The following is a 12,398-nucleotide window of genomic DNA, read 5'->3' on the forward strand; positions in this document are numbered from 1 at the left end:
CGGCTAACGTACGTAATAGCATTTGTATATAAATTTAATAAATTACAATATAATAAGGTGCACGGCATAAAATATATGCCTTGGTGTAATTTCACATTGCTTATTCCTATTGATAGTATTAATACTAATTTTACGTGAACATTCGGTCGTTTAAATGCCAACTAGTACGAATGTGCGGGTGTGAAATTGAAGAGAAAAACAGCATACACACATGTCATGTGCAGGTTAGGGAAAAACGTGAACTTTCAGGCAGGCAGTTATGTAGCACAGGAAGAGGGGCTACAGGCTTGTTGCAGGAGGGGGATTTTGTCTTTGTGCCTGATTAAGAAGTTGTACTGTTGTGTCATTGAGCGAATCTTATAGGAATTGTATGTTTTGGTGTAAGAGGATCGTTCGAGTAGGTAAAACAGCTCTAGGGTTTATAAATGACATGAGAGTGTTGTTGAAGATTGTTGGATTGGATTCAGGAGAGGAAAGACTCGGGGAAAACTGAACCAAGGTAAGAGACATGAACTGAACGAACCTTAGTTAGTTAAAACAATATTTTTGTTTATTTTTTTTTTGCCACTGACTTTCTTCTGCTTGTCTTGATGGGGTTTAGTGACGTCACTGTGCAATAATTACATCACTCCTCGTGTCTTTTCTTACAATCCAGGCTGGAAAAGATGACTTCTCAGAGTTTTCAGAACAACATTAATAATATAACACCACTTCAACAGATGGTATCTTCTTGTTCTGGGGCTCTGCTCACATCGTTGTTTGGTAAGTTTAGAAACCAAAGTGACTCCTTTCTTTATTATTATTATTAATATTATTATTATTATTATTATTATTATTATTACTACTACTATAATGATTCTATGTCTGATTTCTATAGTGTCTTCCTAACATGCAAGGCCACTTTACACCCACATACACTTGGGGAAAAAAAAAGTAGTGTAAAGGACTAGGTTTAAAGGTGCAATATTCTTTTATTTTTATTGTACAAATAAGCTGAAAGCCTTTAAGAAAGGTCCCGGATGCTTTGTTCTGATCTGACTGGGCCCCCTGTCATTTATTTTATTGACAATTTACAGGCAACTGTTGATCCTGTTAGTAGAGATTCAAATTTAAAACCTGCCTATCTGTCTCTAGGACAAAATAATCAGTAATTGTTTTGTAAATACAGTGCAATAATTGATGTCCTGGGTGGTATAAAAGTTTGGGAACTATAGCATGAAAAGATCTGCACTACCAGTAGCCCAGAACTGGTGGACCTGAGAGTATGAGCATGGGTGTAGGAACGCATAAGCCCAGAGAGATAAGAAAGGGTGAAACCAAATTCAAAAAACGCTTTTTGAATAAACGCGTTTGTTTAGTGCAAAGTTTGTGCACACTTTCTTCACAGTACGCAAACTAAGAAAAAACAAAACCTTAAAAGTGGTCGCACCAATTTTTCTCTCATAAATAAGAACATATAAATCGATATCACGAGGTGAAACAAGATGATAAGATCATCAGAACCTTGTGTTAAGTGCAAATGTTTGTGCCCCCCATACCCACCCACAAAATGAAGAAATGTTAAATGAAATGTTTCACAAGTGTTCCAAATGTTTGGATTAAGTATTGTTTATTAAAAAATAAGTAGGAATGATTACTCACTTAAGAATTGGGTGTTCAGATTTAGTAATCAGTGAGTGCAAAAGTTTGTGCACCTTCATCTGAAATAGATGACACCAACAGATCTTTTGTTGGTTGTAATAATTTTAAATTCAAATTTTTTTTTACAAATGCACACATTTTAATGGAGGAAATAATTAGTGATTATTACCTGTAAAATGTAAAAAAAAAAAAAAAAAATGTAAACACCATGATATTGAAATTCTGACGCTAACAACGTTTTCTATATAATTATGAACTTTATCACACTTGTCAGATCTCCTGTTTTTAAGTGTTTTATTAATTCATTTAAATACATTTTACATTTAAGAGATTTTGTATTAAAAATATTTTAAATAGATTTCAATTGTTTAGACTGCTTCATAGGCAATGTGTTTAATAAAGTTAGTTCTACTATATGTTTTAAACACACAATAATCAATCTACAACTTCACTTTCAAATAGTTACAGTATCCTGCCTAATTATTTTATTGAGAAAATGTAAATATGTTAAATGGGTTCTTGTTGCTTTTCAGACAAATTGTCCTACCAAGGAATTATTTTGATATTTTATTGAATTTTTTGTTTTTTGTATTAAATATTATTCGATATATTATTTAGCCAAGCAGGCATTTAATAAAAAAATGTTTTAAAAATGTTTTTAATAGGAGTGAATGAGAAGTAGAATTGTTTTTGTTTGTCTGATTGTTAGACATACTGAATCTTTGTGTAGCTACTTATAAAAGTGTATTTTGTTTGTCAAAAATCACCAGAAACGAGTTTTTTTCTTTCTTCTTTAAGTCGTTATTCTCACAGTTCGATGAACGACAGAAACAATGACAACTCTTTTTTTTTTTTTTTATATATAGTAACTCCTTTGGATGTTATAAAGATCAGACTCCAAGCACAGAGCACCCCTTTATTCAAAGGTACTTTTTTTTTAAATATAGAAATTTACAATATAAATTTTCCCTCTCACAACTCTCAACTTTTCCTTCTGTTCCACAGGAAAATGTTTTGTGTATTGCAATGGTTTGATGGATCATATCTGTGTGTGTGAAAACGGGAACGGGAAAGCCTGGTATAAACCTCAGGGTCATTTCAGCGGCACACTGGTGAGACTCTGAGGCAAATTCGCATGTTATACGTTCACTGAAATCGTTGGTCGTGTAAAAATGTTGGTCATGTGATTAATATTTTGTGTTACAGGATGCCTTCATCAAGATTGTACGCCAGGAAGGGATCAAGTCGCTGTGGAGTGGCCTTCCTCCTACACTGTTCGTCTTTTTTTTTTTTCCCGCCACAGTATTCCTAAATTCACATTATAGACATGGTTCATTCTATTCAGTGCTAACAATGTTGTATATACAGAGACAATCCATGTCATTAACAGAAGTCATGTTCTTGGGAAGAGCATGTTTTTTTACACATGTCTTCTCTCCACAGAGTTATGGCAGTTCCAGCTACAGTGATTTACTTCACCTCTTATGACCAGCTCTGTGCTGCTCTCAAGCTCCGGATGGGGGAAAAGGCAGAACTGGCACCACTATTAGCCGGAGCAACAGCTAGAGGTAACTTTTGATCCCATTTTTAAGTTAAGTGTTATATGATATTTTCACTTAATAACAATATGCTTTTGCACTTGACTGTAATATTTGAATGAATGTCACACTCAAATTTTTAATTAGAAATATTTAATCAAACAATGAAACATCATCATTGGCATCATTTTGTGAAGGGTGCGCAAACTTTTGCACTTAACAGTAGGTTCCTATAGTTTTTTCATCTTGCATCACCTAATGATTTATACTTTTTTTATTTTTTTTCGGATAAAGGAGCATCTGTGACTTTCCTATATTTTTCAGGATCCAACTGAAAAAGCTTTCATTCATTTTTGCAAAAGTTCTTAAGGATTTTCCTATTTTATAAATAAATCCGATAAATTGATATTATGAGGTGAAGCAAGATGATAAGATAATCAGAACCTACAGTTAAGTGCAAAAGTTTGTGCCCCACAAACAAAATGACAGCATATTAAATAAATTAATGTTTCAGAGCTGTTCCACATTGTTGAATAAAGTATTGTTTATTAAAGAAAATAAGTATGAATTATTATTTTATTAAGAATTGAGCATAATATGAAGTAATCTACAGGTGATTGCAAAAGTTTGTATGTATTTGTATGTATTTCTTTATTTAATTTTACAAAAGTACCAATATTAATGAAGGAAAGCGAATAATTATTATTTCCTGTAAAATGTTTTGAACAAAAGTTAGTACACAATGATGCCAAAATCCTGCATTGATTACATTCCAACATAACATTCAAAGAGACTGTCAAAGTCATATTACAACAGTTTCTATATAATTATGGACTTTATCACACTTGCCAGATCTCCTGGTTATTTATTTATTAAATTTTTTGTCATTTGGTTTTCTTTGGGATTTGCTTTTAACCAAACCAAAAGCCAAAATATTACTTCCACACTAAAGTAGCAAAACAGTGTTCCTGTCTGCCCCCCCCCTTCTGAATAATACATTTTCAGATTTATATTTTAACCGTAACGTTAATATTTTCTGTTTCCAGTCTTTCCACACTTCCAAATGGACTCTTATATAAAATGGCTTGATCATTAAAAGTTTTGAAACAGAAATGAAACAGAGTGTATTATCTTTCGGGCTCATGAATATATAAACTGTAAAAATAGGTGCAAAAGAGGTACAGATTTTCAGACTCGGCTGCCTGACATACAGCATGTTAATAGAATGGGTAAACACAGAATCTGTTTTGTGTACTCAAAATCTTTATGGCTCCTGCCAGATTGTTAGCATGATGTAACCCCTTTGAGATGTTTGTTCTAATGATGAGATTTGTCCATCTTTGATAAGAAAGTCAAAATGATTCTGTTCTTATTAGCCTGCGGTAAAACAAAAGAATCTGACAGAACCCCCTTTGAAGGAAAAATTCACCCTGAACGACATTCAGATCTTAGAAGTACACGACCTTCATTGGCATCCAAAACTAAATTTATAATGAAATTCTGAATTGACCTGGATTTGGTTGCCTTAATTTACCTTACCTACAATTCAGTTTGGCTCTCTGCTGATGGTGAAACTAGTGTGAATTCATCTCCTATTGAGGGTAATGCAGCAGCACTTTTACCTTGTCACCTGCTCAAACGAATCTTCCAGAGCTCCAAACTCTCTTTCTAATACTTCAGCAAGCTTGTGGATCGCTTACTCACCGATTCAAAACTCACCACAACCGAAATTGTACAGATTTCGATACATTCTTGGGCATCAAATTCAGCCTTTGCTCTAATGTCTTTGGATTTCCCAATCCTGAGACATTGAACCTCAAAGTAAAATCATGAATGAGAAAATGGTGTTTGAAAAAAATAAAATAAATATGATGTATGTTGATTTCTTTTAAATACGATTTTGATTCTTGAGAGTCTGGGTTGCAAGTAACAAGGGATTAATTCCTAAAGATTTCCGAACACATTTTAAAGCATCAATTTGATCTCTTTCGCTTTTCTCTCTCTTTAAATGGATGTTACTCTGAAGGTGACTATTTACAATTGGGGCAAAGTCAAAACAGTGGTAAACAGCCTTAGTTGTTAAGGCAATGGACTATGTCATCGGACTCGGATCCGAAGGCCGTGAGTCACACACAGCCATGCCAAGCTGCCACTGCTGGGCCCCTGAGCAAGGCCCTTATACCCATAACCCCTGCTCAGTTGTATAGATGGGATAAATGAAAAGAGCAAATTAAGGGCAAGTATCGTTGCATGATATTCGTATTTTTTTGTGCGTTTACAAGTCTGTTTCACTTATTGAGGCTGGGTGGTGATAATAATATCTTTGCTACGATACTTGAAAACATTCCCATTATATAATTCAGACAACTATACACCGAGTTTGACGATACTTGCCTTTATTGTCTGCACGGTGAAAAATAAAGTTATTAACAATAACTGTCACATCGATAGCATCAGTTGGGTACTATTGTAATTGTATTAACTTTTCGATATTAAGAATATTCTGCAAAGTGCATCACGTAATCATTTATTGCGATTTGAACAGTATTTCGATATTTTGCTCAGCTCTCAAGAAATTCTGTTTTACTTTTTAAATTGGTCAAATACAAGCTACATTTAAATTTTTGGTTATTTTCCTGTTTTTAAACTGCAGAACATTTTTGCTTGGAAGCCCTTGGATTTAAGCTGTCTGAATTTACCCCTTGAGTCGTGTGTGTGTGTGTGTGTGTGTGTGTGTGTGTTGCAGTGGGCTCGGCTACTCTGATCAGTCCGTTAGAACTGATCCGCACTAAGCTGCAGTCAGAGAGGCAGTCTTACAGAGAGCTGAGTGCCGTGATCCGCTCAGCCATACACATCGAGGGATGGCACACTCTCTGGAGGGGTCTCGGGCCCACGCTGCTTAGGGATGTACCCTTTTCAGGTAAAACAAATAAAAATGTACAAATGAGAGAGAGAGACATAACAGATTTATGCCCAGATGATAATAATTGAGCCACCCAGAGGCTGTATATTACTCAGAGCAAACATGAGCTCAAGGACTAGAGCATTTCACAGCCAGGGTCCTACTCACGCATGTAGTGTTCTTTTCAAGGAAAAGTAGATAAGACATGTTTAGAATGTCGTTAGAAGTCACCAAATGGCGTCATAGACTTGCTTGTATGTTCGCTGAACCTGCTTGATCGTTTCCTTATAAAAACCTGTAACGTGGCAGTCAGTTACTTTTGTACTGAAAAAAAAAAGAAAGATTTTTTTTTATTGAAAAAAATAATAATGTATATCTAAAAAAAAAAAATAGGAATACAAATATAGAAATAGGTTCTCATGAACCATCTACATCTGTGAAATCTTTTGTAAAACATTCATTTCACCTCTTCATATCTTTCATATCTTTAAAAGTGGATTGTTAAGTGTATTGTTTGAATTGTTAAATGTCTACGCTGCACATTCATCAATCACATGCACACAGCACACTTATTATTATTATTATTATTAGTTATTGTTTTTCGAGGTCACACCCCCAACATGCACTGTGAATTCCTCCATTACATAACACTGATAATTTCTTAAATCCTGCACATAAAATAATGTCAAAAAACTGCAATATTGGTGAGTATTCACATAAATTCTTACATACATTTATGTTTAAAACATACTTGTGTAAGCTCTTGTGCAACAGAATTAGACTATCGGTAACAGTTTTGTCACTTTTTAAATACTGTTATTTTGCATGCCTGTCAGCTTATAACCAAACAAAATGTTTGTATACTGTAGTTTTGATTTCCCTACTGTCTAATCAATTCCTGTACATTCCCATGACCAGTTTCCCTAGTTCCCATGGAAAGTTTCCAGAAATGTACTGGAAATTTTCCACTCCTTTGCAACCCTATTCCTTGCGATGTGATGCTCAATAAGATGCTGCTATTAAAAACAAATACATATAAAACACAAAAGCAGAAATCTTCAAACTGGTGGTTTTAGGTTTAAACATATTCATAAATATAAATATAAAAATTTACCCTAATTCCTACTGCACTCTAAATTCAGCATAATCGTTGTTCTAGCAGTGTTTTGATTTATCATTGCTGTCTAAAATGTAAAGTAGTGTTTCGAGGCTATTTGTTTTCATTATACTCCCCAATTTTCCCTATTATGCTGTAGCATGCTAATCTGGCACCATGTGCCTACTCTCCTTTCAGCCATGTACTGGTACAACTATGAGAAAGGTAAAACCTTCCTGTGTCACTACAACAAGACGAATGATCCGACCTTCAGCATCGCTTTCATCTCAGGAGCAGTGTCTGGCTCTGTGAGTCTGCACTGTTTACTATACAATAAGTACCTTAATATATACCACAAATAAAAATGTATAGATGTACAATTGATTTGTATTTGAATTTGGATCTGGTTTCTGCCAATCATTTGGCAGTATCACGATACATAAAAAATATGCATATTCAAGGGCTTCAGTTCAAGTCAATAACAAGATGGAAATGTGTTTATTAATTATTATTATTTTTTTTTTTTTAAGTTGTTGGTGGGATGGTAGCTTGAGTATTTTTGAAAGTGCTGATCATTTGGAAATCTTTTCAAATGCATAACAATTCACTTACACTTGCATTTCCACCCACTGGAATATATATTTTTTATTTTTTTGGGAAAGAAAAATGGCTGGACTGAATTAAGCTGATAGGAAGGTCACTTTAATTCAAATAACTACACGTGGTGAGCAGATAAGCAACTCAGATTGGACATGTCAATCCTTGATATGGACTGGATCATCTGGGTGCCCAGATCAGGTTTCACTCCAGCCAGCATGTTTGGTTTAAACATACAAACCAACTAAAAAATATTTTTTGGGATCTCTGCTGGGTGACCATCAAAAAGAAAAAACTTAATAGCCCTGCCACAAAATCATTTTGTTTGTCTAAACTTGTCCTTTGTTGACTGTCCTATTTATTCATTGTTGTTGTTCCTCTTTCTCGTCAGATTGCATCAATTGTAACACTGCCGTTTGACGTGGTGAAGACCAGAAGGCAGGTGGAACTGGGTGAACTGCAAGCTAGAAAATGTAAGCTATTGATCAACTAACTGCCTGATAACAGGAAATGGTTGCACAAAAGCTGTTTATTGGTTGAGCGCTCTATTCAAATGAATAACGTGTGCGTTTGCTTATGCAGTGTCGCCTCAAGCCTCGTCCTCAACCTATATGGTGATGAAAAGGATCGTGGCAGAGAGCGGCGTCAAAGGACTCTTCGCAGGTAAGAGTTACTATACAAAATCACAGGAAATATAGTTTATATTTTTATGGACTTTTATTTTAGAATTATTCAAGGCTGATCATTAAGCAAAAATGGTTTATATTTGTAAGAATATATTTATCATATTTGTTAGATCTTTAATGGTTATATAAGAAGACTTTAATAATTTTTTACTCTTCCACCCCACCCCCGTTCGCACTTATGCACAAAAAAACCCCTCCTGACCCTATAGTGGTTTAATTAGAGCTAGCATTAACATGATAATAAGATGACAAGACTCTCAGTATCATCTGACCATTCAACTGCCTGAAAGACAAGTAATAACACACACACTGATCTACCAATTATAATTTCACAGACTTCATGATTATAGTCAAGAGTGCCTTCAATAGCTCTTTCTTGCTAGCATTCAAAAACAAGCTTAACAAGCGGAGACATTTTGCCTGTACCAATTTATGAAAGCGATTGTTTGACTTTACTAACCTGGTTCCCTTAATAATGTATAACAAACATGTGTAAAACATAACATGTCACCTCGATTAATTAGGTGAAGCAGGCCATTGAAACAATTAAAAATCTTTTTATTCCGATTTCATGTACATAGTTATCGAGGAGCAACATTGCTAATTCTGCTTCCAGCTAAATTGATCAGGACAAATAAATTTATCATGGAAATGCTGTCTTTTTAGAAAGTATTTTTCTCCTGAACACAGATTTTAGCCCATTAATTTCCTTCTTAAACAAACACTGACAGGGGAGGAGAGTTGTGGAGTATAAAATGGCTGACAGATGGGTCATGTAAACACAAACAAGCACTCCAAAGCTGAGCCCATTTTTTCACATGGGGTTTCTCAATAAACTTGTCTAAAGACATAAATAAAACAATGTTTATTTTCACGTTTCAGTGTTTTTAATTGTAATTTAAAGTCATCATTGTCATTAAATGTGATCCTATTTGAAAATACAGGGAAGGTTATCTTTAGAGATGCTAATATAGTGGAAAACCATATCAGGGTTTATGCTGTACATCTTTTATTCAGCTTCATATTTAAATTTTTCTCCTTCTCTCTCTCTCTCTCTCTCTCTCTCTCTCTCTCTCTCTCTCTCTCTCTCTCTCTCTCTCTCTCTCTCTCTCTCTCTCTCTCTCTCTCTCTCTCTCTCTCTCTCTCTCTCTCTCTCTCTCTCTCTCTCTCTCTCTCTCTCTCTCTCTCAGGTTTCATGCCCCGGCTGATAAAAGTGGCTCCAGCCTGTGCTATAATGATAAGCACTTATGAGTTTGGCAAGGCCTTCTTCCGCAAACAGAACCAAGAGAACAGACAAGTTCATACACTGCACACCACCAACACCTAATCACTCCATCTGTCACACACTTTCAGTTACTTAAAAACACACATTTGCTTTAGCTATCTAAAATCAATGTACAAATACTCATTTTTTTAATAATGAATCAAGAATAAGCTAAACAATGGCCTTTTGGCAGTAAATTCCATCTGAAGAGATTTTGACACCCCACATATCCTCATGTACCACTCAGATTAACCTGTAGGTTGTGTGTGTGAATTCCACAGCAATAGGAAAATACACTGTGAATATAAACTTGTTGTATTTAAAGGTTAGTTATTTTATGTCCAGTTCTGTTGTATTAGCTTTATTGCCAATCCCTCTTATGCTTTTACAGAATTCTTCTTGCATAGATCATGTTTTTTAAATTTATTTTAAACTGCCCAAGTGAGATCGCTTGTAGCTCTGAAGGCGGTTTTCGTTTCGTGTTTAAGTGCGTTTAGTTTCATTGATTAAAGAATTCAATGTTGTGAACGATATTAGATTGACCCGTCTCAATCCTTTTTGTTTTTTATACCAATAATGTTCCATTTACTTATAGATTCGGGTTTGATATTTGCGGTTTAGCTTAGAATGTAATATAATTCGGGTTTTGGAGGGGCATTATGTGGCTTAATGTACCAAAACAAAACCAAAACATAAGCAGACCAAACAACACCAAGTCTATCAAACCTGTCATAAAAATCAGTTCTAAAGAATGTAATACAATATAAGGTGTATAAAAACACTTTTATTTCTAATTTTAGTCTACTATTAAAATATGACTCGTATAAATTCATCAAATGTTCATATTTTACCAATATAATTGTTTATGATGAGGAAAGCTTCATATCCAATGTACATTCTTTTTTGTTTAGGGGCCATTTTTATGCCAGTTGACAGAAGCTACTATCAATATCCTGTAATACTATGATATACCTATTTAGACATTTTTGCAGGCACACAGTCCTGAATGACCCTGCTGGAAAAAAAAAATACATACTATTACAAAGATTTTAATCGTTTTCACTACAGATATCATCAGGCATAAACTATTAATGCTAAATAATTTCCAACAGGTAGTGTGTTTGTGTACATCATTAAATGATCAATCAATGAAACCATTGAAGAACCATACCAAAGATGTGCTAATGGTTGGTGCCTAATGGTTTCCCTTAGATATAGAATGCCACTAATAAAATGCAACAAATTATTTGGTGGTTTCCATTAGAACCATCACAATCTCTGTTACTATTAAAACCATTGCAACCTAAATGAGGAACATATGGAAAATTACGATAAAAGTATTTTATTATTAAAATAGTATGCTTTGATACCTAGTTTTATCTCTCCATTACCTTGTTTCATAAAAATTATTTATTTTTAAATATTTTAAATTAAATATAAATTAAATATTTTAAATCAAACTTCAAAATCAATGATCAACATGAATATCGCCATAAGGGATTTTACAGTATCAGGAATAATACTGTAGGTTTTACTATATTATTGCAATATTATCACAGCAATGTTACTAATGCTATAAAAAGGTAACGTATTTGTATTCTTATAGATTCCGATTTAATTGATTGTCATTTAATTTGCCAGCATTGAAAATATTTCCGCAGAATGCCAAAGGTGCTACAGTTTCAAAGTAAAAATTTAATTCAAACGTTATTGGCTACACAAATCGCACTGTGACATTGGCAACAACCAAGAAACCAAAAACAACAATAGTGGCTTTGAAAAAAATTTAATTTATTGGTTCTATTTTGGAATGTAATCAAGTTTACAGTATAAAAAATGCACAATCAATCAATTGCAAGCAATTTTCATTTATGTAAAATGCCATGACTAACGGATGTACAGAAATAAAGTGCGAAAATATTGTCTCATTGCTTGCGACCCTGTTTAGCTTATAAATATAATGGTGAACTGTAATGAAGGAACTTTTTTTTACTTCTTGGACTCAGACATCTTCATTTAACAACCATTAATTATGTTTGGTGGCTCGAGAAGTTAAACCAGACACAGTATATAAAATTGCAACTAAAAAAAAAAATAAACCCCACTTGTACTTTTGAATCTACAATTTATTTAACTTGTTGCCATTTTAGATTTTAATATTTGATAGTCTTGCATTTTTTTCTGTATTATGAATTAGAATATGTCATCATCATCATGCTTGATCTATAATCTGTCCAGTGAAGGCCAGTGGAATGCAATTAGTGTTGTGTTCTTTATCAAGTTATTTGTGTAGTTAAATACAAATATACATTTGTAAATATAACTAGCTAAAAATGAAACCCATCAAACACAGGAAAAACCCAGAAAAGGGTTCTAGATTTTTAAGTGTTCTGCATGGGTGATACCCATAAATGAGAATTTGGTCGCATTTCCTTTTATGTAGCAATCAAAAACATTTTTTAAAAGTTTCCTGTTCACCCCATAAATAGGTACAATGAACAAAAACAATAATAAATATTAATGATCTTATGCCTGCTGGGATTCGTGTTCCAGTAATCCACAATGCTCTTGATTATTGTGTCACAAAAGTTATTTGGACAGATAGGACAGAACTTTCTTTTCATATAATGAACTCTGTTTCAAACAAGCTGGTTAGCATAGAACAAGTTACAAG

The 12,398-nt window shown here is 33.9% G+C and overlaps 1 protein-coding gene across 1 annotated transcript; it reads left to right on the top strand.

Annotated features, from left to right (window-relative positions):
• Window positions 1-176: 176 nt before the first annotated feature.
• On the top strand, window positions 177-11,652 carry slc25a40 (solute carrier family 25 member 40). The gene is made up of 12 exons (XM_083530093.1): window positions 177-499; window positions 656-762; window positions 2,508-2,567; window positions 2,647-2,753; window positions 2,848-2,915; window positions 3,085-3,209; window positions 5,926-6,099; window positions 7,376-7,485; window positions 8,166-8,247; window positions 8,357-8,437; window positions 9,651-10,136; window positions 11,405-11,652. The coding sequence occupies exons 2-11, from the start codon at window positions 666-668 to the stop codon at window positions 9,785-9,787; spliced, it is 1,041 nt and encodes a 346-aa protein (XP_083386219.1). The 5' UTR covers window positions 177-499; window positions 656-665; the 3' UTR covers window positions 9,788-10,136; window positions 11,405-11,652.
• Window positions 11,653-12,398: the final 746 nt, after the last annotated feature.

The sequence above is a fragment of the Silurus aristotelis genome, assembly GCF_946808225.1.
Source record: "Silurus aristotelis genome assembly, chromosome: 25".
In the NCBI taxonomy this organism is placed as follows: Eukaryota; Metazoa; Chordata; class Actinopteri; order Siluriformes; family Siluridae; genus Silurus; species Silurus aristotelis.